The 27,956-nt window shown below is 49.9% G+C and overlaps 1 protein-coding gene across 1 annotated transcript in view; it reads left to right on the forward strand.

Annotated features, from left to right (window-relative positions):
* LOC116942327 (filamin-C-like) overlaps positions 1–27,956 on the forward strand; it is a 106,892-nt gene that overhangs the window by 18,794 nt on the left and 60,142 nt on the right. Inside the window, exons 2-10 of the mRNA XM_032954092.2 lie at positions 1,034–1,422; positions 19,819–20,067; positions 20,533–20,630; positions 21,421–21,568; positions 22,663–22,781; positions 23,799–23,876; positions 25,034–25,196; positions 26,562–26,762; positions 27,501–27,638. Of these exons, the coding sequence (XP_032809983.2) occupies positions 1,080–1,422; positions 19,819–20,067; positions 20,533–20,630; positions 21,421–21,568; positions 22,663–22,781; positions 23,799–23,876; positions 25,034–25,196; positions 26,562–26,762; positions 27,501–27,638 (1,537 nt within the window). The 5' untranslated portion in view covers positions 1,034–1,079. The remainder of the gene's footprint in view (positions 1–1,033; positions 1,423–19,818; positions 20,068–20,532; positions 20,631–21,420; positions 21,569–22,662; positions 22,782–23,798; positions 23,877–25,033; positions 25,197–26,561; positions 26,763–27,500; positions 27,639–27,956) is intronic.

Consider the following 27,956-nt stretch of genomic DNA (forward strand, 5'->3'; position numbering starts at 1 on the left):
ATTGCCATACGGTACTCCGCATGGCAATCTTGCACGTTATTGCACCACCTTTCAAGGTCACCCGCCACATCGCTTCGCTCTCCTGATACCTCTGACCTCGGAGAAATTCCGGCGGTCTTCGGGACACGTTCCAAGACCCCCCGCGGCGGATCGTGCCCAGGCACAGGACCTATCCCGTCTCCGCGACTGCCCCAGTCATCCGGAACTCTCTCACGCTTCCCCCGTCCATACGGGAAGCATTCCCGCTCCCTCTTCGTTGAGGAGTCAGCGGAAGGCGCCGCACCAGTTCAGGCTAGCACACGAGGGAAACCGCGGGCCCCTTCGCTCCGCTCCTCCGAGTTCGCGATCACTCAGCGGTCGTGTCTGTTTCGCGAAGTGTGCGCGTGTTTACAATAAGCAGCACCTGTTCCGTTCTTGCTTATTACCTTGGGAATATGTTGCACGGCGGGTGGATTTGTTGCGTTGTCGGAGATACCGTATGCGTGTATATTCACCAAAGATTGCATGAAAAAAAACATTTGCCTACTACACACGAATTGGATAACTTTGTTCCGTCCCGGATATTGCTGTCTCGTTCGACTTGGTGTCGTGCGTTTAGTTTCCATGCCATTTGTACAGTCGTGTTCATTCCGTTCACCTCTATCTAACATTAGCACGCCGTTAGCATTAATACGCAAACAATCATTTGCAATTCTCTTACAACCCCACGCACGTATCATTATCGTGATCGCAGTAATCACCGACAATTCATGTTCATAGCACCCCGCCCGGTGCACCGCAGCTCGAGGCACTCTGCGGCAGGGGACTACCCCCGTGGCGGCTGCCCCTGTGAGTCACAAGCGGATGCCGGTCTGCCAGCAGGGAGCGATGTTGATCTGGGGCTTCTCCAGTCCATTGATTGATCGAGCAATTGACCCCATTTGCTCAATTTGTATCGTGACGTGAGCGCAACAATCTACTTCTACGGACGAACCGACGCGTCGCTACACGCGCCTAATAAGAGCGTCCTCTTTGCTTCCCGCCCGCGCGACAGGATCGTCCCCTTTGCAAGCCAAGTGGACGGACGGACGGACGGAGGGATGGAGAAGCGGGCGGACATGAACGGGCGCGACGACGGCTCCGAGCCGCTCGTGGCTGCGGCCGAGAAGGAACTGGCCGAGGACGCGGCGTGGAAGCGAATCCAGAAGAACACCTTCACGCGCTGGTGCAACGAGCACCTTCGCGCCGTCGGGCGCCAGATCGACGACCTGCAGCGCGACTTCTCGGACGGCCTGCGCCTCGTGGCGCTGCTCGAGGTGCTGAGCCAGAAGCGGATGTGCCGCAAGCACCACGCGCGGCCAACCTTCCGCCAGATGCAGCTGGAGAACGTGTCCGTGGCGCTGGAGTTCCTCGAGAGGGAGAACATCAAGCTCGTGTCCATCGGTGAGGGCGTGACGTGCCGAGATTCTGGGACGAGCGGAATCCCTCGAGGCACTGACGACGATGGTGCTGGCAGTGTAGCCGTTAGCGCACGCCGCGCTAGGAACCCAGTGGCGATTATCTGATCCAGTCCTGAGCTTCATCGAGGTCGACTCAGCCTAAAATAAGTACCTGGTGTGATGTGTGAACATCGCCACCCCCTCGTGTGCCGTGCCGGCCTTCATAGGTGCTCCTCTCGCGGCACTTGCCCCAACAGTCTGTTAAGGCTATACGGGGGATCTTTGTCCTTGTTTTGATTGGAGTTGGTGATTGTGCTGATGGTGATGCTGCTGGTGGTGTTGGTCGTGGTGCTGTTGGTGGTGGTGTTGGTGCTGTTGGTGTTGGTAGTGGTGGTGGTGGTGTTGGCAGTGGTGCTGGTGGTGTTGGTAGTGGTGCTGTTGGTGTTGGTATTGGTGCTGTTGGTGTTGGTAGTGGTGGTGGTGTTGGTAGTGGTGCTGGTGGTGTTGGTAGTGGTGCTGGTGGTGTCGGTAGTGGTGCTGGTGGTGTTGGTAATGGTGCTGTTGGTGTTGGTAGTGGTGCTGTTGGTGTTGGTAGTGGTGCTAGTGGTGTTGGTAGTGGTACTGGTGGTGTTGGTAGTGGTGCTGGTGGTGTTGGTAGTGGTACTGGCAGTGTTGGTAGTGGTACTGGCAGTGTTGGTAGTGGTGCTGTTGGTGTTGGTAGTGGTGCTGGTGGTGTTGGTATTGGTGCTGTTGGTGTTGGTAGTGGTGCTGGTGGTGTTGGTAGTGGTGCTGGTGGTGTTGGTAGTGGTACTGGTGGTGTCGGTAGTGGTGCTGGTGGTGTTGGTAATGGTGCTGTTGGTGTTGGTAGTGGTGCTGTTGGTGTTGGTAGTGGTGCTGGTGGTGTTGGTAGTGGTACTGGTGGTGTTGGTAGTGGTGCTGGTGGTGTTGGTAGTGGTACTGGCAGTGTTGGTAGTGGTGCTGTTGGTGTTGGTAGTGGTGCTGGTGGTGTTGGTATTGGTGCTGTTGGTGTTGGTAGTGGTGGTGGTGTTGGTAGTGGTGCTGGTGGTATTGGTAGTGGTACTGGTGGTGTTGGTAGTGGTGCTGGTGGTGTTGGTAGTGGTACTGGTGGTGTTGGTAGTGGTGCTGGTGGTGTTGGTAGTGGTACTGGTGGTGTTGGTAGTGGTGCTGTTGGTGTTGGTAGTGGTGCTGGTGGTGTTGGTAGTGGTACTGGTGGTGTTGGTAGTGGTGCTGGTGGTGTTGGTAGTGGTACTGGCAGTGTTGGTAGTGGTGCTGTTGGTGTTGGTAGTGGTGCTGGTGGTGTTGGTATTGGTGCTGTTGGTGTTGGTAGTGGTGGTGGTGTTGGTAGTGGTGCTGGTGGTATTGGTAGTGGTACTGGTGGTGTTGGTAGTGGTGCTGGTGGTGTTGGTAGTGGTACTGGTGGTGTCGGTAGTGGTGCTGGTGGTGTTGGTAATGGTGCTGTTGGTGTTGGTAGTGGTGCTGTTGGTGTTGGTAGTGGTGCTGGTGGTGTTGGTAGTGGTACTGGTGGTGTTGGTAGTGGTGCTGGTGGTGTTGGTAGTGGTACTGGCAGTGTTGGTAGTGGTACTGGCAGTGTTGGTAGTGGTGCTGGTGGTGTTGGTAGTGGTGCTGGTGGTGTTGGTAGTGGTGCTGGTGGTGTTGGTAGTGGTGCTGGTGGTGTTGGTAGTGGTACTGGTGGTGTTGGTAGTGGTACTGGTGGTGTTGGTAGTGGTACTGGCAGTGTTGGTAGTGGTACTGGCAGTGTTGGTAGTGGTGCTGGTGGTGTTGGTAGTGGTACTGGCAGTGTTGGTAGTGGTACTGGCAGTGTTGGTAGTGGTGCTGTTGGTGTTGGTAGTGGTGCTGGTGGTGTTGGTATTGGTGCTGTTGGTGTTGGTAGTGGTGGTGGTGTTGGTAGTGGTGCTGGTGGTATTGGTAGTGGTACTGGTGGTGTTGGTAGTGGTGCTGGTGGTGTTGGTAGTGGTACTGGTGGTGTTGGTAGTGGTGCTGGTGGTGTTGGTAGTGGTACTGGTGGTGTTGGTAGTGGTGCTGGTGGTGTTGGTAGTGGTACTGGCAGTGTTGGTAGTGGTACTGGCAGTGTTGGTAGTGGTGCTGGTGGTGTTGGTATTGGTGCTGTTGGTGTTGGTAGTGGTGGTGGTGTTGGTAGTGGTGCTGGTGGTATTGGTAGTGGTACTGGTGGTGTTGGTAGTGGTGCTGGTGGTGTTGGTAGTGGTACTGGTGGTGTTGGTAGTGGTGCTGGTGGTGTTGGTAGTGGTACTGGTGGTGTTGGTAGTGGTGGTGGTGTTGGTAGTGGTGGTGGTGTTGTTAGTGGTGCTGGTGGTGTTGGTAGTGGTACTGGTGGTGTTGGTAGTGGTGCTGGTGGTGTTGGTAGTGGTACTGGTGGTGTTGGTAGTGGTGCTGGTGGTGTTGGTAGTGGTGGTGGTGGTGTTGGTAGTGGTACTGGTGGTGTTGGTAGTGGTGGTGGTGTTGGTCGTGGTGCTGTTGGTGTTGGTAGTTGTGCTGGTGTTGGTAGTGGTGCTGGTGGTGTTAGTAGTGGTGCTGGTGATGTTGGTAGTGGTACTGGTGGTGTTGGTAGTGGTGCTGGTGGTGTTGGTAGTGGTGCTGGTGGTGTTGGTAGTGGTGCTGGTGGTAGTGGTGCTGGTGGTGTTGGTAGTGGTGCTGGTGGTGTTGGTAGTGGTGGTGGTGTTGGTAGTGGTGTTGGTGTTGGTAGTGGTGCTGGTGGTGTTAGTAGTGGTGCTGGTGATGTTGGTAGTGGTACTGGTGGTGTTGGTAGTGGTGCTGGTGGTGTTGGTAGTGGTGCTGGTGGTGTTGGTAGTGGTGCTGGTGGTAGTGGTGCTGGTGGTGTTGGTAGTGGTACTGGTGGTGTTGGTAGTGGTGCTGGTGGTGTTGGTAGTGGTACTGGTGGTGTTGGTAGTGGTGCTGGTGGTGTTGGTAGTGGTGCTGGTGGTGTTGGTAGTGGTACTGGTGGTGTTGGTAGTGGTGCTGTTGGTGTTGGTAGTGGTGCTGGTGGGGTTGGTAGTGGTGCTGGTGGTGTTGGTAGTGGTGGTGGTGTTGGTAGTGGTGTTGGTGTTGGTAGTGGTGCTGGTGGTGTTAGTAGTGGTGCTGGTGATGTTGGTAGTGGTACTGGTGGTGTTGGTAGTGGTGCTGGTGGTGTTGGTAGTGGTGCTGGTGGTGTTGGTAGTGGTGCTGGTGGTGTTGGTAGTGGTGCTGGTGGTGTTGGTAGTGGTACTGGTGGTGTTGGTAGTGGTGCTGGTGGTGTTGGTAGTGGTACTGGTGGTGTTGGTAGTGGCGCTGGTGGTGTTGGTAGTGGTGCTGGTGGTGTTGGTAGTGGTGCTGGTGGTGTTGGTAGTGGTGGTGGCGGTAATGTCGATGGTGCTTCTGGTTGTGGTGACGGGGCTGTGGTGATTGGTGGTGGTTGCTGGTAGCTGTGTTGTCACTGGCGCCGATGATTGTGTTGGTGGCACTCGTGGTCTAGAGTTTATGATAACACAAACTCTTGCAGGATATCAATGAAGACGTGTGATATATCACTTTGAAATCTTTCCACGCATTGCTGCATTAAGCGCTTCGTGGACATTTAAACAATGAGCTTTTGCTCCATGTTCAGGCAGAAATCGTGCGAGTGCGAGCAAGAGGCAAAACAAACAAGGGATTTAGTAGTCCGTTCCGGCTTTTGGATTTTCTGAAAGTACTTTCGCTTGGCACTTTTCCATCCATCGATTCATTACCAAATGGCCGCTGCAGTTAAGGACACGGAGATATTTATACACACACACACGTCTATTTGCAGCAGAACCCAATTAGACTGAACATGGCTGTGGTGTATTCTAATTAGGGTGGCCTTAATGATGAACTAGTGTTATTGAAGTCCGATGGGAATGAATATGTTTCTTTTCCTGCGTAATTGGTTCAATTGCAAAACGATGAAATGCTGCGTTTCGTAACAAATCCCATCTGCACGTTCGTTATGACATTTCTTAGAAGGTGTTCTTCGTTGTGTAGAGCAAGTGCAGCCCTAATTACTCAGGCGGTGCCGCACTAGTTGAGCACAGCGTTGTGTCAGCGCGTAACGTTGTATTTTACCGGCGTACGGATGGCGAGCACAAATGTGCTTTGGGTGTCCGCGCCGAAACAGATACGAGCCCTTGGGGCCAAACTGTGACAAGGCAATGGATTGGCACACGACTAACGATAGCATCGACACATTTATAATAATGTACACCGCACAATATTTGTTGTCGTCCATTAGTTTTCACAGGCAGATACAATATCACCAACCGATTTTTGGGTTTATTTTAAATATACATGCTCTGATCTTGCAATAATATAAGTAAAATGAGGGTTAACAGATTACAAGTAAAAAAAAACAGTTGTTTAAGTTACAGAACCCATCGGATGTGTTGGTGCGTGCCGACAATCCAAGATCTTGGAGGTGGTGGTTGATGGATCACATCGAGATGGAACCTGCCTGAGGCTCCCATCTGCTGAGTAGCTCGGTACCTGCATCAGAAATAAGGTTCTACACTCGTAAACGTGGGTTTCCTAGGACTTTGCTTTCTTCCAACAAGGGATGGTTTTTGTTTTAATAATAATAATACAATTACCAACTTCAAACTTAATATTAGGGCATTTTGGCTAAACATTTTTTTTTAAATCGATATAGCTCTCCGATGTGTTTGGGTTAATATCCCGTGCTATTAGGCCACAAGGCGAACCGTACAAAGACATTGCAAGTATCAGAAAGGGCAATTCTTATTTTTTATACTGCCAAAAAATGTCCCATAGATATAACTGCTCAACCCGAGCTCTACATGTTCCGGGTCTAGACATGGTGAGGCTAGGCCAGAAAGAAGGCTGCCTCTGGTGTAGGCCAATCAGTTTCAAAGACAATGCCATATACTATCAGAGCGTGGTTGTTTGAATGTTTTTCCACAAGTGCGTGCGATTTATACGCACGTGATGCCTTGCCAAAGGTATCTGTGTTTGACGTTTGAACATCTTAACACCTATATATTCTTGGTTCTTTCGGTAAAGTCACGTAGAAGGGAAACAATAAAATAAGAAAAATATAAAACAATAAAATTATCACGGCGTTTCGACTGCAACACAAGCAATCATCATCAGGTGTGAAAACCACAGCAAGAATTTTTTTTAAAAAAGTGGCGGTTTTTTTTAACGTTAGCAACACGGAGAGCGATTTGGCAATTATTCAGATGGACGAGTCCATCTATGTTCGAAAAAGAGGAGGGAGGAGACGAAAATAATGGAGGCGGTCTGAAAGCCACCTTAAGCGTGAACAATCAATTAAGACCTAAAATGGTTTATCAAACACTTCCAATGATTGCTAAGCCAGAATCCATCTTCTCGGTTGAAATTGTCTGTGTTTGTATATGTGGATAGCCTCATGAATGAATCTCTCTGATAGCCAGATGGCTCGCAAAGAACCTCTGTCTTGGAGAAGTCAATCTCATGTGAACCTACTGAATTATAACAGTGATCTGCCACGGCCGAGGTGTTGGTCCTACCGTCTTTCAGGTCTGCTTTGTGTTCACGAATGCGGTCCGAGACATGTCGTTTGGTTTCTCCAATGTAACTACTACCACAGAGGCAACTTAGTTTGTAGACGCCAGGGTACTGTATGTCCGGAATCATTATTTTATTGTTTCCCTTCTAGGTGACTTTACCGAAAGAACCAAGAATATGAATCCCTGTAGTCACGAAAGCTTTAAATCAAATCTTAACACCTGTTGTATTGCGAGAAGGGAGCAAAACCCTCTTCTTATGAACAGCGAAGAGGCGTGCGGCGAGCGTGGCCACGGCCTGTGGCTGGGACGCGGGGTGCGTTACACACGCCGAGCGCACCGAGGCGTGTGTGTGTGTGAGTGTGTATGTGGGCGTGTGTGTGTGTGGGCGTGTGTGTGTTTGTGAGGGAGCGATAGTGTAGCGGTTAGCGCGCTGCGCTATGAACCTGGCGACCCGGGTTCGATTCCCGCTCACGGCCAACACCAGTGACGATTATTTGAACCAGTCCCGGGCCTCCCCTAGGTCGACTCAGCCTCAAATGAGTACCTGGTGGTGTGTGTAAACATCGCCACTAGGGAGACAAAGGCGGTCGGGCGTGGTGCTGGCCACCCACCCCCTCTTGTACCGTTCTGGCCTTCATAGGTGCTCGCTAACAGCACTTGCCCCTACAGTCTGTTAAGGCTATATGGGGGATCTTTGTGCGTGCGTGTGCGTGCGTGTGCGTGTGTGCGTGTGTGCGTGCGTGTGCGTGTGTGTGTGCGTGTGCGTGAGTGTGCGTGTGTGCGTTCGTGCGTGCGTTCGTGTGCGCCCATCACGCTCGCATGTCTGATTTCTCCCACTCCTCCCCATTCCCCCCGATTTGACCATTCCTATTCAATCTCATCACATCAGCTCGCAGCGTGAGCAGCCGGGAGGGTGTTTTCCTGCTGTACGCGTTTTTCCTTGTTTTTTTTTGTTCCAGGATGCGATTTGTACTTCATGTGCGAGTGGTTTGAGGTTTCGTGTCACTGGTTTCGTTTCGACCGTGCTATCAGCCATGTCACGAGGTGACGAAACATCCTTCTGGAACGTCTAAAGTCAGCAGAGCATTGCATTATGTCAGAGAGTGGCCCTGGAAACTGACACCACGGATACTTCTTCCGCAATCACTTTTCACGAGCCTCTCTCGCTCAACACTGACACCCCATTCATGCTGTGCGGAAGGGCACTTGAACGCATGCCTTATTATTTATATATATCTACGTGAACGGGAGTCCACGAGAGTCGTCCTGGTAAGGGAACTTTATCGTACCGATCAACACCAACACCTGCAGGGCACGGACACGCGTGTTGACGTCAATCCTTTTCTTCCCTGCTACACCGAGCCTTTTCTCACATATCTTCATAAGCCCTCTCTCTCCCCCTCTCCTCTTTATAGCCCCTCTCTCATCTCCACCTCCTTCTAACCCGTATCTCCTCTTTATGGACCCTCTCTTCTCTCCACCACCTTGTAAACCTTAGAGCTCCTACATTCTTGGTTCTTTCGGTAAAGTCACGTAGAAAGGAAACAATAAAATAATAAAAATATAAAACAATCAAATTGTCACGACGTTTCGACTGCAACACAAGCAATCATCATCAAGCTGTCGAGCTCCTCTCCACCTCCTTATAAACCCTCGATCCCCCTCTTCCATTTTCCACCAAGCTGTATATTTTCGGGGTTTTCTCCAATCCCACTAGCCCCCCTTTCGCACATTCCTTGCCAGCTCCCTTCTTTAAATGGTTTCTTTGAGCTTGCTCCCTTGACCTTTGCGTGACCCCCACACTCAATTCTGACCGTGTCCCCGCACGAACTCTGCAAAAGCTTCAATAAGGTCAGTTGAGACGAGGTAAAGAGGTGGGTCAAGTGGGTTGGAGTGCTGCTGGAAAGATGCCTAAAGAACACAGCGCTTCAAACGGTGCATATTTATTTATAAATGTCTTTTGTGTGTTTTAGTTTGTGGTCCTTCCCCCACAACTCCGATTATTACGGTTGGCTACAAACGGTGCGAAAGAAGGTCAACATACATGTTGCCTGCGGTGACATGCGGATCAGAACCACGGTCATTGAGGAAGAAAATGTCAAAGGAAATCTTGAAAGTGAACAGAAAATAACGCAGAGATGCAAGCTTGGAATTGCATTAAGAGACTGTAAGAGGAGCACACGGATTAGAGAACGCATACAGCTTAGAGACGCTCATATTGACTGTTGAGTAAGTAGGCCTTGTGCAGGACACGTCACTGGCAGGGATAATGGCCAGTGGTCAAGACTAATTATGGTGTGGCAGCAAGGGAAGGAATGCTGCAGATAGAGGGCTTGTCCAGCTGTGGAGTGGAGCAATGAAATCGGCTTGTACGCGGGTGCCGGGTGGATTGTTACAACGCAGGAGGGCGAGGGAGATGGCGATGGTTTGTGGATTTTACAATGGATGCGGGTGATGATGATGATGATGATTTTGAAATCACATTGCATGAGAACATTTCGTTCAGCAACATTCGCAGGGTTGATGCCATGAATAGTTTGCACGTGGTTACATGGTTTAGGGTTGATTTAATAACCGGAGGCTGTCCAAAGTTAAAGCCAGGATCTCAACATCGCTGGTACCATGCCCTTACATATAATTTATGGGCACCCTGAATCACCCAGCCACCGTTGGATTGGAATTTCAGGCCTCATTTGTGGACAGCTTTCAGCCTCACAGTTGTCTGCTTTGTGGTCATGTCTTGAGATTACTCACTTTGCAAAACAAGTCACTCCAGACTGCAGATTGGATTTGAACAATGAGCTCTCCATGCCAGCGGGCTGCTCCCTGCTGTGTACATAAACCACTGTCTCGTGTGATGCAGTCATGTGTTCCGCGTTTCCCTGCTTTTGCTTCCCCGCTGCGTAACCGGGAAATATGCTTCCAACCACAAACGCAGGCAGCGTGTGCGTTAATGTTCCCGGGTAGTCAACTCAATTACTCTTGACCGTGCCACTCCGGCCGACACTTGCACCACGGCGCAGCTCTCAAATGAACAATCTAGTCCACTTGAGAGCAAGGCAACATTTCTCCCTTTGAGGCTGGATAAAATGTAGTGTCAGTATGATGCACTGACTTCAATTAAATAGAAGGGAACAAAAAAAGTATAGATTAATCATGGACTCAGAATATATGGCCCACGAGGAGTTGCGATTCCATGAAAATGGCTGAGTCCCCACAAGGCATCGTGGCTCTCTGTAAAATAAACAAACTAAAGGCTGTCAGTGTGCGTTGTGTGATGCTGTAATTGGCTGAGATGTATTGTCTTCTACTCACCCATGTAAAATGTTCCTTTTATGTTCAAGGGCTTTGTGTCACATTCCCCTGCGGCGCAATCTGTCAGTGTTCTAACATTCACCGTTACTCATAATTTGATCATTTATATATACTAATTGCTCGGCTTTAGCCAACAACGACGGACGAATTGAAAGTTCAGTAAAATATAATTTCGGGGCATCATTCCTAGTTTGTTCGTAGGCGTCTGTTACAGGCATACGTGTGTGCTTGTGTGTGTGTGCAAGCACCCATGCGATGGAAGAAAATGCTCCGTTAGAGAGGATGCCTAAGGGTCCAGGCTCTGGGAATTTGTGCCATTCATTAGAGGAGAGAGTCGATGCAGTTTTATTTATAGGCTCGTTGAATCCATTACTAACCGCATGAAACAGAAATATTCAAAGGCACGTTTTTCACCTGGTTTGGCACGAGCAGCGGATGAACTTACGCGGGAATGGAAATGCTTCAATGAAACGGCGCTCTCCGCCACCATCGGCCGTACTTGAGTGCGGCGCGCGTGTGCCCTGCATTCTGGAAGCGCTTGATGCAGCACACGTGTAAATTTGTCACGCCTTAGCGATCATAAATCATGACAGACGGGGCAGTCTGGCGGTCTATGTCTCACCGCAGAGCGGCTGTGAGTTGATGTGGGGGCGCGCGTCAGCGCAGTAATTTACGCGAGGAATCTCCAATGCAAGCTGCCCACGAAGGGAAGGATGCAAATTATTTTTACTTTTTAAATAAAATACAAAAATATTTGACCAGGTAAGGCCCACTGAGCCTATGTGGCTCTTTTTTCAGAAGTGACCTGGCTATCACAAGTGGCTTATCACGTGGGAGATGTACAGCAGCCACATATTCGAAACGCACGTTGCACATAAATGTGGGGGACCCGGAGTAAATCCACACGACCACGAGGAGAACATGCACACTCCAAATATACAGCAGGCGTAAGGGTGGGGATCGAATCCGCGACCTCCTGAATAACAAGCGAGGTGAGTTAACATCTCGTCACCATAACAGAAGGCTAGTATTGTATGCTGGCTTGCATTTTAGTCCAAATGCGTGATGCATCATGAAAAACGCTTGCAACGTTTTTTTAAAATTCAAAACTGTATTGAAAATGTGTATACCAAAGTCTTCCTTCATCAAAAGACAATACATATCAATAGGCTGCCACTTGGTGTAAGTGACATTGCCACACACAGATCAAATGAAAGCACTGAGATCTGCTTCCGCATGCTTGTTCGCGACAGCTCTTCTTATAAATACGCTGTCAAATCTACACGCTATTTGATGACCATATTGGTTCCATGTTGTGTTGAAATCCCTGTCATATTTTTTCCAACTTGTTTGGTTATTGTTTTGGTAGTTTAGTACTGGAGGTGCACCTTGGCAAACCCAATAATTGACATATTGTTGGGTTTTTCTTCAAACATACTTTAAATATATTTTTTGCATAACGTGATGAATATAGATGTTGTCACGCGAACCTATTGCGACGTACACGATTTTACAAACGTGATTCAACGTACGTATCGTGTGTCTCACAATCGCGATTCATTGACGAATCGACGCATCGTTACACCTCGCATGCACCAATCATGCCTGGTGGCGACGCATTGTGCCTGTTGCACCTTCGTTGCCTGCATCGCATTCTGCAGATCAAGTGTTAGGTTTTGTTTACTGCCTCTCTGAACTCTGGCCTACCTTAACAATTCAACTTTGTATTTTTGGACCATTCATTCTGATGTGTTGGAGTCATTCATTCTCAGTTATGACATCGCGATTAGTGCTTCTTCAGTGGAAAGCCCGAAATAAGTCACTGAGTGCCAGTGTCAGCGACGGTGACGAATTGACTCGACTGGGCCACTTCAAGGGCCCTCTTTGCCGCACTTGACATTCTGCCCGCGTGCAACAAAAGACATTGACCCGAATGACCCGTCAGCTAACTTTAATCCACACGAGCACACCGGCAAAAAAAAAACAACCAAACAACCTTGCTCGTTCCTATTGAGAATAAAGACGGTAGAGAGAGAGAGAGCAATCTTTGGCTGAGATCAATTTGGTTTTCTCCACTTGAGCTCCACGCCTTGGGGAGGGGTGGCATGTGTTTTGTTTTTTCGGGCGATGAATGGCGAGGACGATCCATCAGACTCGCTCAACTGTGTAAGGTTCCTGAAGCCACGAGCACACTTTGTCGACGACCTGTTGAGCGCCTGCTGAGCGCCCGAGCGGATTTTTTTTTTTAAACATGGCGAAATGTTTCTTACCCTTTTTGATGCCGTTCTTTCGTCGACATTAGCCCGCCCAGTCCTGTGCGAAGGCACACGTGGCTTTGGGCCGTGCCGAGCAACATCTGCGATGTGTCTGTCCTACTGGGACAGAATTGTCTTGTGTTTTACATTAGTCTTCCCTGGCATTCGATCTGTAGCCATGGAAATCCGAGTGTTTCATGAGAGGGATTATGCCAACTCTTGTTGTTTTTTTTTTTTAAACTCCCTCCCCCAAAGCAGCAGTGCCTAAAACGCCGCGTGCTAATTTGCACGCAACGTGCAGCGGAAACCTTTACCCACCCATTCCAGAGAAAGAGAGAGAGAGAGAGAGATTTTAAACCCAAAAGAAGATTCCGCTCATAGAAAGAATAAAATATTTAAAAAAAACAACTCCACGTACCGTAACTGCATGCCAAGCGTCTCTGAAGAAAAGCGCTCGATCGTAAAGTCATAAAAAATATGTATGTTGATGAACGACTGCGATAACTGTCATCTTGAATACGTGCCGCATCATAAAACACTGCGAACAAAGCCATGCACATCCATGAGCTATGTAAAGCTCATTTCCTGATCTTACTCCCCATGTGTTATACAGTTATAATTTTATGTAATTTACATGTTTTGAAAATATTGCTCTTATATCTCTATATTTAGCAGGTGATCTATATATGTGTGTGTGTGTATATATGTCTGTCTGGAGTGGGGAGCGGTAGTGGAGAAGTTAGCGCTATGCTGTGCTATGAACCCGGTGATCCGGGTTCGATTCCCGTTCATGGCCAACACCGGGTGACGTTTATCTGAACCGGTCCTGGGCCTCCCCTAGGTCGACTCAGCCTCAAATGAGTACCTGGTGCGGTGTCTAAACATCGCCACTGGGGAGAAAAAGGCGGTCGGGCGTGGTTTTGGCCACCCTAATAATTCGGATTATCCACCTGGCCATACTTTACCGCTATACCATTAACAATATCCACATCGCCCCATTAAAACAAATCCTACAATAGGTAGACGAGTGGCATTGTGGAGGTCCATGCACAGTGGCAGGGAGAGCCATTGAGTCTCAATTGGCTTCCCACCACTGCATGTCATATAAACCGTATATTTTTTTAGGGTGAGTATCAGGTGAGTTGATGACTGGTGAAGGGTGAGCGGTGTCAGCTAAGCGGTGAATGTTTGACGAGGGGCAGATATGTGTCATGTGTCATGGCACTCCGTCCATACGACGATGCCATCTGTGACATATAATGGTTAAGTAAATATCGTAGTTTGTTTATAGATGTGCTGTATACAGCTCTATAGTGTGTTTTCGGTTTGCGTCGCTGGGAACTTCAGGCACTGAATCCAGTTCCTGAAGAAGCTACCAGCACGTGGATCGAAACGTCGGACATCATGCCGAACAACGTGCAGCGAAACTCTAAAAGAAACCCGACAGCTGTACAGCGCAACAATTCAAATACATGCAAGAATAGAAGCCTAAAATACTTGCCGAACAAAAAATCATGGTTCTTCAGGAACGATTTTAGACCTATACTCGCAAAGCTGGAAGCAACACAGAAACTAGAGTGATAGTTGACAAGCTTCTTGAACCGCGTTATATAGTTGCGCGAGAGTGGCGAGACAGATTGAGGACAGGAGTCTGTTAAAGAGTCCAGGCCGTGTGAGGACAGAACAAGAAGGATAAATGTCCCATCCTTCGCAGCGAGTCAGCTCCACACGGTACAAATGGAGATGCTTTCCCCTCGAAGTGTGGGCGGCAGGGCTGACGTCAGGGGGAAGCCTCTCGCTTCTCTCAATGTGGCTCTGCTGCAGCTGAAATTCAAACTCCGTTTTCTCTCTCATGATGTGGCACTCACTGGCGGAGACTGCCTCTGCATCCCAGAGTCCGCGCGTTGCGGGGGCTGTCGACGGGGCTGTAACATGGCCCTGGTGTACGTCAGTTATGCACTCAGCCCAGTATTTACACGCGTGCAGTGAAAATGCACGCATTTATATCTACTTTTGTGTAAAAGTGACTATATGTGCATGCACCTCCGATTAGCACGGTTGGCTACGTATGGTGGTAAAGAAGTTCAACATACATGCAACACGCCTATGTGTGCATGTAAAGGTAAAAGTGAACGGTGCAGCCATGCAAATTATCCTGCTCACGCCACTGCTGGCAAGAAGATCTCCTCCGACGTACATTGGGAGCTCCTCCAGAAGGTAGCTTTGCCTACTCTTCCATGCAGGCCAAAATATATTGGATGTAGTCACTTGACTAATCGTGCATACACATATAACATGCACATGGGTATTGACATATGCCTATATACTTTTACCCCGCTCATGCAAGATCAATGTGATTGGTTACTATTCCTCTCAAGGCAGAGAAAGAGATCAATTTGATTGGCTACCGATGACTATAGGCAGTGAGATAGATCAATGTGATTGGCTACCAGTGATTATAGGCAGTGTGAGAGTTCACTGTGATTGGCTACCGATGACTTAATCGGGAGTCCTTCTGTACAGAATTAGAACCCGTGCATCATCCTCTGATGAGGCTTAATTTTTGCTCTGGGGAGTAGGAGTAGCAGCATCTGTCAGGCAGAAACAATTGAAGCATGAGGTCAGCAAATGGCACGTCTTGTGGTGCATAAAAGCCAAGTAAGTACTAATTTGTGGCGTGTATAAAACTTCTATTCATATATACGCACTTCTTGGAGGCAACACATTTATTAATACCAACACACGGGGTAACTGCCCCTTAACAGAATAACGACCTGTGGTGGTGACCACCAGGCTAACTACACTAATTACACCGTAACTAGCTACAACGGACCGGGACCACAGCTTGGGTCCCGGTCCACGTGTTGGAGACTCTGTAGGACGTAGAGCGTAGACGAAGGCTTCTTCAGGATGAACAACAGCGGCCAGTCCCTCTCGGGGACCCGGCTTATATCCTCCGTGGTGTGGCTGGCTCCGCCCTTGGCCACGACCACCTTCTAGAACCCTCGGGCGGGATCTCTGCCCTGACACGTGACCACCCCGAGCCCCAACCTGGGGGCCCCTGTGTAGACTTTACCGGCCACGTGTCCTCTGGGGTCAATCAGAGTGCCACGGCCTACAGTAACCCCATTCCCGTGGCCGGCACTCTCACACCCCATCCTGTAGGGGTCTGCACTGCACGCCAAGAGTGGTGCCATCCAGCGCTGTCAGTAAGTGCTCACCGAGCCCCTCTAGGGCCGGTACTGCACTCACATCCACATGGTGCCCGCGATGTCGCTACACATACATGACACATGAATGTTATAAAAACAATGATAACTTACAAACTTTTGTCAGCCCACTGCTGGAAGAAGGCGTTGCTACACAATGTCATTGATGGGGGATGTTTGGCCATACTTCACTTCGCTGGTCAGTTTGGATAAAGTGAGGGGTGGAGGGGGCAGCGAGACTAATTCAGATATCACTCGCCACTGATCTTAGCCATGGCTGGGAATCAAACTCGGCGAACTGGATAGAAAGCACAGTGCACCAAAAACTGCGCCACTTGCTCCACATTCATTCGGCGTGTCCCGATGTAAACTGCACACGTGCAAAGTCCCGTATACATCTTCACCGATTTGTGTGCGTGCTGTTTCCGTGCTCGTATGAGACAGTCGCACCATATCGAGATGTGTGCAGTTCAGTTACGATGCAGGCCAACTTTGATTATAATACTAAATTGGCTTAATGCACGCTTCAGTGGACATTGTTTCAAGTGACAGCTACACCGCGGCCCGATCTCACAAACTGCGACTTGCTGTTTCATCGTCACGCATACAGACACGTCAAGCAAACTTGACTGCGGCTTCATTGAACCATTTATTCAGTGGTTTTCACAATAGGTAGCGTCACTCAGTCTCAAACTGACCAGGGTCTATTCACCAATAATGTGTTAGTAATCATAATAATGTCATGTAATTATCTGGGGAAGTCTCCAGACTTTATTGAGGTTGGTCCTGCATTCGATGTTTGACCAATGTCTACAATGTACAAGGAATGTTTTTGTATGTTGGATGAAACTAGAGACGCGTGAAAACATTTTCTTACAAAAGGGGTTAACACCCACCAAAGTCCATATCCTGCATTTCAAGCCATCCTGTACTTCAATCTCCTGACCACATTGTGCCCGCCACCAAGTGAGGCAGTTTCACAATTCAGCGCGATCCAGAAACTACTCTTGCGATGGTTTTAACTGGCGAGTGCTGAAGGCAAGGGCTGTGCATTCCACCGGGTTTGTTCTCCTCTGCTAAGACATTCACAGCACGCTCGTAGTTGGGATTTAATATGCGCAGTGGAAATGCCCGAGGCTCACCGAGCCCACACTCTGTCACCGTAATGAGACGGGCTCACAGCAGAACGGCACACGGCGCGCGACTCGGCACCAGACTGGTGGCGTACGGATTTAGACCGAGTGTGCCGTAAATTGTAATGAGGTTGTGGAATGAGCGTTGAAAACGTTCTGGGGGTGAAAGGAGGAGTGCCAGATTATCCTCGTAGCAAAAGTACATACACATACTACGGGCCCCGCACTTTCAAGGGCCCCGCGCCAAATGCATTCAAGCTATCAATTCCGATTCAGTGGTTCTGCACTTTCTCTATTACTATAGTACTATACTGCCTTCAACTTTTATGAACGACTGGGTGTTTAAGGTTAGCGATTTGTCGTATTATCTGGCTGTATGGCAAATGAAAAAGTACAATTACTTTACTATGCGAGTTAAACATTTGTATTTATGTATATTTAAAAATTTAGGGCCCCTTTATGGCATTTGCTACAGGCCCGCATTAGCTTAATCCGGCACTGGAAAGGAGGCAGCGGATGTGGTGGGGAGATGCAAGAACCGAGAAGCAACTGCAACACAGTGGGGGGTGACTTGGTGGCTGTGTACGCCCCGCTGCATTGGACGGACTATTCCCTCCGATGTGCTCCCACTGCCTTTCACGATGCTACTTGCACGCGCATGTACAGACACACGCCACGCTTAATAAACTTGCACTCGCGCGGATGACAGTGATTTTAATAATGTATGCGTTAATGTCGTGGAGTATGCTTGAAACGCCCTCTAATGCAGTGAAGTGCATTAGAGCAAACGGCACGCGTTTTATCCTTTTTTTCAGACAAATTGTACTTTTATTATTTGTTGATTGAGGCTTGACTCACGATTTTTAAAGCCCGCGAGATTACATTTCGGTAGTCTCTGCTCAAAAAATATTTATTCGCGGTTTGTAAAATTAGTACCACTTTGTGGGAAGGTTGGTAGTGGCCATCCTATGAATAAACTGATGCCTGCCATAGGAATGTGTAATTTCCAGCACCGGCTTGGAATCAACATTGGGGCAGAGCACTTCCCAATTGCTCGTTTGAGCAGGGAGACACTGTGACTTAATTTTGAGAGAGGGCATCAGGCTTTAGTGAGCGCATGCAGTGACCTGCAAACAAACCCTCACTTGTTCAGAAATGATCATTTGATGGATTTATCGTTTTGAAATATGAAACCAGCGGGTGCTTGGCTCATATCAACCCTTTAATTAAAATAACCATACAAAAAAATCCCTGGAATTTGCAATGAAATGCCAATGAAATTAAGAACACAATAAAAGTCCTTAGATCTTGTGGACCTGCAGATGTTACTAGATCATCGCTGCCGATAAAACGGCCGTGGTCTGCACGTGTTACTAATAATGGCTTATTAATTTATCGTCTGCCTGATGTAAAACCACATGCCATTCATTGCATCGTTCAAATATGGATCTTATCGGGAACATATTTTAACGATGGAAATATTTTATCATAGGTAAAGGGGCTGTCCTGTAATTTCTTGCTCATGCCACTGCTGGTAGAAGGGCCTCCGCTGTAGTGAGAGTTCTAGAGAATCCCTCCAGAGGATATTTTGGCTTTCCCAAAAAAAGTTACTTATGAATGTAATAATTGTTCTCATGTTCTCACTCAGTGAACCAGTGCATGTGCATCATCACGTTAACAACACAAGAAATACCGTAGCTCTGACAGAAACTCCCCAAGTTATTCCGTACCCAACAGCACTATTGTTATGTTCCGTTATATTAGATTAATTGTCACTCCTTGGAAGGTCAATGGACGCTGTTTCGCAAGCCGTGGTGTACAAGTGGTGCCCCGTTGCTTCTGACAGGCACTCACATTTGTGGGAACAAAGTCCCATTTGTGGTATGTAGAACATGACTTTTCTATGTTGGGAAGTACTTCCAACGGCTGAAGCCACACAGGCAGCTTAGTTCTGGTTGAGTGTGAGGCCACATTGCTTGGCCAAATTTCGCACTGCCACACAGCGAGTTGTAGTCGCTTAGACAGGAGGTTTTCATTTCATAGATCCCCGAATCGCTTTGCAAGCATCGTCCAGCAAAAACACACGAATGCATTGAAACGAAGTGAAGCATGATGCCTGGCTGGATATCATAATGAAAAACACGATTAATAATTGTCACATGTAAAAAATAGCAAATAAATAATAAATACATATACCCATGTGATTGTTTAAATCCAACGTGGTGCCTGATGGGATTCCTCACAGAAATGTGGATAGAATCTGATATTCTATCCACATTGCTTGCATATCATTGGTGGCTGTTGCCGCATTGTAACGTGAGTTAAGCTGAGCGCTTGCCCCCATTGCACGCTTAATTTGCATTAGTTCCCTGTACCAATGTAAACATTTAGTTCTGATTGCATTATACATGGCAGAGATGGCAAGTCTGAAAGTTATTTTCTTTCCCCAGATATTCTCAATGCTGAATGGCCAGAATTTAAGCTCACCCTTTCTTGATGTTGGCTTTGCTGCTGGATTGTCATGCCAAGGGTGCCTTGCAAACGAGGCAATTTTCCCTGAGTGGTAATTTTCCCTTACGTGAAGGTTGTAACCGACGGACATGGCTTGCTTCCACCACAGTTCACTCTGGTTGTCCCCGCTCACTGCTATGAGGCATGTGGCGCAAGTTGGGCAGGATTACTACAGTGGAGGCCCATAAGCAAGATAACGCCCCAATCGCTTCCCCTGTGTAGTATCCTCTGGATGGGATTTGTCCACGTAGCCTAAGAAATCGTAAATTTTGCATTAATTTGTGTCTCGGTTGGTTCACATCTGTTTACATCTGGTTACATCCAGGACACTGACATGTTAAGACCGGTGATGTTTAATAGGTTAATGGCCCTCATTAACCTCTTGCTGGTGACGCAACGTGCTGCACAAACCCTCACAGACAGCAAGGCAATCGTCGACGGAAACCTCAAACTGATCCTCGGGCTGGTGTGGACGCTCATCCTGCACTACTCCATCTCCATGCCCGTGTGGGAGGACGAGGAGGATGACGAGGCCAAGAAGCAGACGCCTAAGCAGAGGCTGCTCGGCTGGATACAGCACAAGCTGCCCGACCTGCCCATCAGCAACTTCAGCCAGGACTGGAAGGACGGCCGGGCGCTCGGGGCGTTGGTGGACAGCTGCGCTCCGGGTAAGATGCCCCCCCCCCCCCACCCCGTCTCGTTATTTCTCGGACGAAGGCGCGGGGAGGGTTTTGTTGTAGCGGCCCTTTTGGCAGTCCACTGTCGGGCCGAGGAGGACCTCCTCCACAGGTCTGTGTGCTTCGTGACAGCATGTTTCACGATGCTTCACCACGCTGGTCAGTGCGGGCGAGTGACGGCAAGGAACATAGATGTGGTAACAAAGACAGAACAGTACAGCTGTGGGTTCTGCTGCACTCTCCCCCTGCTGTCCATTAGGCTATAGCAACCTATTTTACACGGTGGTTGCCCATCCAAACACTGTCCAGGCTCCACTCTGCTCAGTCTCGTAGATCCGACGAGATCGGGCGCACTCTGGGTGACTTGATTAGAGGCATGTAAAGACAGGGCATGCGCATTGAATTCGCTTCAAGGCCTGCTACAAAGATGGGTATGACTCTACGCGTGCCGTGCAGGTCTGTGTCCTGACTGGGAGATCTGGGACGTGCATCAGCCCATCGACAATGCCCGGGAGGCCATGCAGCAAGCAGAGGACTGGCTGGGAGTGGCTCAGGTACAGGCGAGAGGTGGCATGGACTCACCTTGACCAGACCGTCAACCACAATGTGAACCACTGTGAACGTCAGAAATCCGACAGACACCTGGGCGGTGGTGGCCATGCACGCATGTAATCCAGCACTGTGGAGCGAGGGGTGGTGGGTCGGACAAATGACAACACTCTGGGAGACTCCCTTCCTGTGGGCATTGAGGTGCAACATGTGGCCCAATACCATCTGTCCTTTGTGTCTGGGATAGAGTGTTGCCCCCTCGCATCCATGGGTTGACTTCGGGTGGTCCAGTTTCCTCCCACATGTATACATACTAATTGGCTGAATATATCCTCAGAGAGAACTGCAGAGTATTTGTTGTTGCTGGCTCACCATCTGGCTCGTTTGTGGTTCCTCAGCAATTGTGAGATGTAATTTGCATGAACGACACGATATAAAATGTATCATAATGATGTTTTTTTTAAGATTGGACCTGAGTGGCTATACTAAGCGAAATCCAAGAGAGACTCATGTCGTTGAAATTCCGGTAATGATTTAATAATGGACTGGATGCTTGCCTCGTCACTGAGTTGCACAGTAAGCCTATCGAAGAGGCCATGCCTGTCAAGGATTTGATGACTGTGGCACAAAGCTGCTACACCGCGGCACAGCCTTATTTAGGCTACACGGGTAGATCGTTTATCTTTCCGCGCCTCCGATTCGCACGGCTGGCTACGTACGGCGCGAAAGAAGTTCAACACGCGCACACACATTCGCGCGCGTGATTCACTCGCATCGCGTGCGCGCAATCCACAGGTGATCGCGCCGGAGGAGATCGTCGACCCCAATGTGGACGAGCACTCGGTGATGACCTACCTCTCGCAGTTCCCCAAGGCGAAGCTCAAGCCCGGCGCTCCGCTCCGCCCCAAACTCAACCCCAAGAACGCGCACGCCTTCGGCCCCGGTGCGTGAGGGAACGAAATCGTCCCCCGGGGCTCAGACCCAAGGCGCAATTCGCGCGATTCGCGCGAGGCAGAGTGCTCTTGGGGTATCGTTTCTCCGCCGCTCGACCTAAGTTGCCATACTGAACTGTATGCTTGGTACACAGGAGGTCGTGGGTTCGATCCCGACCCTGATGCCTGTATGTTTTTAGATTGCACGTCTCTCTCTGCCCGTGGTGGCGTGGATTTTTCTCCGGGTCCTCCGGTTTTTAACTCCACAACATGGCTTTAGAGCTTTTGGCACTTATACATTTCCACGTGATAAGCCACTTCGTTAGGCTATTATTTGTGGCCAGGTTGCTTCTGAAAATAGCTATACAACTCAGTGGGGCTTACCTGTAAAAATTAAAAGTTTATCTTAATTGTTTTTGGGGAACGAATTTGGCCGGAAGGAATTTAATCGTGCTTATCATGTGGACATTTCTAGCAGCATATTTCTTAATATGGAGGGAAAACAGGCAAACTCCAAATATAGAGGCATCAGGGTCGGGATCGAACCCACGAGCTCCTGTATACCGGGCGAGGTAGTTAACATCTCGCTGCTGTGGCGATTTGCTAACTACATGCGGAAGAGGTCAACAACACCCAATGTCTGGACTTCGGCTTCCGAGGGCACCGATGTGGTCGTCCAATGGGGACGTGCGGCCTCCAGAAGCTTCACCACGTTGATCGGCTTGATCGCCGTGGTGAACAGAAACAAAAAAACCAGCGCCAGCTGAACGAACAACTCGTGCTGTGTGAAGGGAAGTGGATGATGCACCTGAATGAGGCAAATGAGGGCCACCTGACATTTCACGGACGCTGTTCCTCGCACCGTGTACCGCCAACGCGCTCGCCGTTATTGAAATCGGAGCGCCGCGCTCGCTGAATGCTTTATTGTTCTTGTGACATCTTGAGTTCGAATCTGGTTTTGAGCTTCACCCGAGATTGAGCTGGGTTTTCAAGTGTTGCGAGTTGACGTTCTCGGCCCGGTCACTCGTGACCGTCTGAAACAACCCGCCGTATTCATTTGTGTTTTCCACCGGATTTGTAAAAAAAAAAAAATACTTAAACTCAGGTGTGGAGGCCGTCGGCAACTCGGTTGAGCGTGCGGCCGAGTTCGTGGTGGAGACGGAGAATGCCGGCCTAGGGGAGGTGCTGGTGTTCGTAGAGGACCCCGAGGGACATAAAGAAGAGGTGCTCGCAAACAGATACACGCGCAGATGCACACGCCGATATGAATGCTCTATGAAGCCAAACATCCCCAGTTATAGCCTTCACAGACTTTTGTGGCAAGTACTGTTAGCCAGGACCTATGAAGGCCAAATGCTCTATACATGCAGATGCAAAGACACGTTCACACTCACAAATGCAGGTGCACGAATAATGAAAAGACAAAGATCCCCTGTATAGCCTTAACGGGCTTTTGAGGCAAGTGCTGTTAGGGAGAACCAATGGAGGCTGGCACGGCACACGAGGGGGTGGGTGACCAGCACCACGCCCGGCCACCTTTGTCTCCCCAGTGGCGATGTTTACACACCGCTCGTTTGAGTCGACCCAGGGGAGGCCCAGGAATGGTTCAGATAATCGTCAACGGTGTTGGCCGTGAGCGGGAATAGAACTCGGGTGGCAGGGCTCAGAGTGCAGCGCACTAACCACGACACTACCACTCCCCACTGCTGCTGGTGGTGTGACTACTGCTCCCCACTGCTACTCATGTTGTGGCTACCGCTCCCCACTGCTACTGATGTTGTGACTACCGCTCCCCACTGCTGCTGGTGGTGTTACTGCTTCTTCTACTAATGTTGTGACTACTGCTTCTGCTACTCATGCTGTGACTACTGCTTCTGCTGCCGATGCTATAACTACTGCTACTAATGTTGTGACTACTACTGCTTCTGCTACCGATGCTTGGCTACTGCTTCTGCTACCGATGCTGTGGCTACTGCTTCTGCTACTGACGCTGTGACTACTGCTTCTCCTACTGATGCTGTGACTACTGCTTCTGCTACTGATGTTGTGACTACTGCTTCTGCTACCGATGCTGTGACTACTGCTTCTGCTTCTGATGTTGTGGCTACTGCTTCTGCTTCTGATGCTGTGACTACTGCTTCTCCTGCTGATCCTGTGACTACTGCTTCTGCTACTGACGATGTGACCACTGCTGCTGGTGTTGCTGACTCTGATCGGGGTCGTGTGTGCGATGGGGAGCAGGCGCGGGTGACACCCAGGAACGACAAACAGCGCTCCTTTGTGGCTGTTTACCGCCCCCGCGTGGCGGGGCCCCACAAGGCAAGTTGTTGTTGTTGCCGCTGCTTCAAGCAGAATCAGCACAGGGCTCCTTGGGATCACCAAGACCACGGGGCAGTCCCCACCTCGTTATTTCTTTCAGGATTGTAGCGATACGATTGTATATCGTACGATATGACGTCCACGGTAATCGTACCGTCTGTTTCGCAAAAATGTCTTTCGAACGTGGTCATCATCTCTGGCGTTTTATTTTAATGTTTTCCGACAACAAAATGACGTAATAATTTTAAGTTTTAAACAAATATATATGTAAAATCTCCATCCGTGGGCCTCTGACAGCGGCGCACGTGACATTCTTCCACGGCGACGGCGAGTCTGTCCGTAAGACGAGCACGGCGGACTCTGGAACAAGTGGTGGTCAATTCATATTGCCCCGGAGAATTGATGCTCCTCTGCTCACAGTCGGGTTCGCACTTTCCGCTCACACCCGGACTGACTGAACCCATCGACGACACTGGACCAGCCTGGCCAGCACACCTGCCTGCCTAATTGAACCTCATGGCTGTACCCCGGCTCTCGCGGAACGTCCGTGATGCAGTCGCTTTTGAGTCTGTTGACGGTCGGCGATGCGGCAATCGACTCATCTCGACGAGCTGTACTCACGATGCACTCTTCAAAGCAGAATTTTTCGATAGCGGATTTTTTTTTATGCTATAATGTTTGGCGTTTCGACATCGCCGAGTGGCACTGACTTCGGATCGATTGGTGCCCCAGTCGCCGGGTTAAGTAACACCCCTGGAAAAAAAATATAGTGTCCCAGAAATAAATTACTTAATTGCCTCGGGCATTTTGTATTATTTGGTTGCCCGGGGTGCCGCAACAAGGATCAATTGCCCAAACGAGACTGTGCACAGCACACAATGCACACCACCGCTGTAATCACCTCATCGACCATTTGTAAAAATCTTGTTACTTGATTGTTTTGTGTTTGCTTTATCCGGTGTTACATTTTAAAAATATTGTCCAATTTATTGTGTTTGTCGTGTAATGGATGGCTGTCGCTCTCACAGCAACAAAAACACCCGGTGGGCCTGGAGAGATCCGCGGCTCGCGCGTTCACTCGAACTCCTCTCTCTCTCTCTGTGTGTGTGTGTGTCGCGCTCTCCTTCGGTCTCGCCCCGGTCCACCAACCCCGGCAGGTGACGGTGCTGTTCGCGGGGCAGCACATAGACCGCAGCCCCTTCCCCGTGCTCGTGGCACCGCCCCACGGGGACGCCGGCAAAGTGACGGCCCGCGGGCCCGGCGTGGAGCCGAGCGGCAACGTGGCCGGCAAGGCCACCTACTTCGACATCTGCACCGCCGGTATGGGGGGGGGCTGGTGTAGGGGTGGGCTTAGACGATTATGCAATTTTGGGTCATTGTTGTTTGTCGTTCGTGTATTTTGTTCGTTGACGATTGTTATTTTCACTTCGCTTCTTTCGTGTCGGTCACATTCCGATTTTGCGTCGCGTAATCGCGTTGCAATTTTTTTTAATTACGTTCAGATATTTAGCAGTGAGCAGTGCACCACCCAGAACTTGTGCAGTACTCTATCTGCAATTGGCCTGTTCATCTACATGAGGGGCACATCGTTTATACAGGGTGGTCTACACGGAGTGTTTGTCATGTGTCAAGCGAAACAAAATATTAAACTTCTCAGAGGTGGAATTAGCAGAATTAATTTGAACAACACATTTAACATCATGGATTTTTTTTTAAATGTTCACTCATTGGTGACTGGGGCCTACACTCTCAACTCGCTGTGCGAGTTGTCTTTCTGGATCTGAATCTGGCATTTTTGCGATGCCTGCTGAGTGTGCATTGACGAAGGCGTGAAGCCCCCTAAAGCTGTGGCCACTGCTACAGCGTCCGTCACTGCTACCTCCCACTGCACCATGAGTACGACTGCCCTGCCAGGTTCGGTACCTTGCTAGCAGCAGTACGTACACCGGTGGCAGTCGGCAAACCAAACGGTGTCGGTATACGCTGCGGCACTGCTCCGGCGTGAATGGGAGCTCTCTGGCCCCGCGTGCCATGTTAAACTAAACACATTTAAAAAAAAAAATTACCAGGTAAGACCTGGCCGCAAATGATAGCTCAACAAAGTGACTTATCAAGTGGAAATTTATAGCAGCCAAATACTCTAAACCAGGGGTCAACAACCCCCGGGCTGCGGACCGGTACCGGCCTCGCACAGCAGCAGGAGGTGAGAGCGGTGAGTCCGCGCGTGGCCCGTCCTCATTATTTTATTATTTACCACTTCCGTCCGCGACTCTTTCCCGCACTGCGCACTCGTCTCTGTCACAGTTTTGGTAAGCCCACAAGCTGCTAACCCCAGCCAAAATGAGTAAAAAACAAACGTTGCTGGAGAGCTTCTTTGAAAAGGGGGAAAAACCCAATGACGAACCCCCCCCCCGGTCCGTGAAAAAATTGTCTTCCACGTAACCGGTCCCAGGTGCAAAAAAGGTTGTGGACCGCTGCTCTAAACGAATGTGTATAAATGTGGAGGGGAAAACCGGAGGCCCCGGAGAAAAATCCAAGCAATCACGGGCGGAGAGAGACAAACAAACTCCAAATATACAGCAGCAGCAGGCGTCAGGGACGGGATCGAACCCACGACCTCCTGCATACCAGGCGAGGGAGTTAACATCTCCTAGCCACCGTGGTTGCCGTGTGGCGACGGCGCAGGCGCCGGAGTGGGCGACGTGGCGGTGACCGTGCTGGACCCGCGGGGCCGTCGCGACGCCGTCGAGATGACGCTGGAGCAGAGGCGCGACGCGGTGCTGCGCTGCACGTACCGGCCCCTGGTGCCCGGCCCCCACATCGTGTCCGTGGGCTACGCGGGCGCGGCCGTGCCACACAGCCCCTTCTCGGTGAACATCGGCGAGGGTACGTGGAAGCCCGGGCCTACGAGCCCCCTGCCGCCATGCACGTGGGTCCGACCGTAGCGTGACCGTGCTATGGAGAAGGGCCATTTTCCAAAACGTTGTCGATTTTATAGACGAATGCCATGAGTTTCTTTTTGCTGTTGATGATTGTGCTCGTGCGCCACTGTCAACGCAGCAACAGCATCACCAAATAATGTTCAGCGTAAGTTAGTGTGGTTCAGTGAGTCTGCGTACAACGCTCGTACACTTACATCGCTTCGGTTGGGTCTAACTTTTCAGTGCCCAGTCCTACGTGAACGTTTTATGTAATGTGCATTAGTCTCCTGTGTGTCTTGGTCTGGTTGTATATATATATTTTTTTCTAATTCCTAGTACAAAAAATTATTGAGTGCAAACCATGTGCATTTGTAAGTTCAGGCTCACAACCAGTGCATTTCTACATTATTAATCTTGCTTCCGGCAATTGGTGAATTTGCAAGTTATGGGCAATGTTTGTTAATGGTAATTGTGATGAGCAATGTCTGGTAATGAGAGTGCATCAATTAATATTGTTTTTATCCAATCCTCATCACAACAACAATCATCTCCACCACCATCGCTTCCACTCATGCTTCCAATGCCACCGCTAATATCACCACCGCCACTGATCCCACCAACATTACTACCAATACCACCACTCCTACCATCGCCACCACGCGTGCCCCACCCCCTCCCCTTCCCCGTCGGTCCCACACCTCAGCTTGCAACCCGGGCGCCTGCAGAGCATCGGGTCGGGGCCTACAGTCGAGGGGCGTCCGCGTGGGCGACGCCGCCGGCTTTCGCGTCCTCACCAAGCAGGCCGGCTCCGGGGAGCTCAACGTGCTGCTCAGGAACCCTCGTGAGTCCGGCCACTTCGCCGCCCACACCCCTCCCCCGTCTCGCCTCGCGCTCCATCGATCGCTCGCTCGCCGCAGAACGCGAGCTCCGTTCAATCAGGGCTTCCCTACTGGCGGAGGTGCGGGAAGGAATTCAAAATCGGCCTGTATGTTCTGCCATGATGGGATTTGATTCGGCAAGGGCGTGTGTCACGTTGGCTGCGCGAGTGAATACGTGACCTCCACATGGGCACAGGAGCCAGGGTGAGAGTTGCAATGCCGCTGCTGGTGAATTCACCACCATTCAGTCAGATGCGCGCAGCGCGCGATAACTCGGTATC

Source organism: Petromyzon marinus, chromosome 14 (genome assembly GCF_048934315.1).
Source record: "Petromyzon marinus isolate PM22_M1 ecotype Great Lakes invasive population chromosome 14, UKy_Petmar_22M1.pri1.0, whole genome shotgun sequence".
NCBI lineage: Eukaryota > Metazoa > Chordata > Hyperoartia > Petromyzontiformes > Petromyzontidae > Petromyzon > Petromyzon marinus.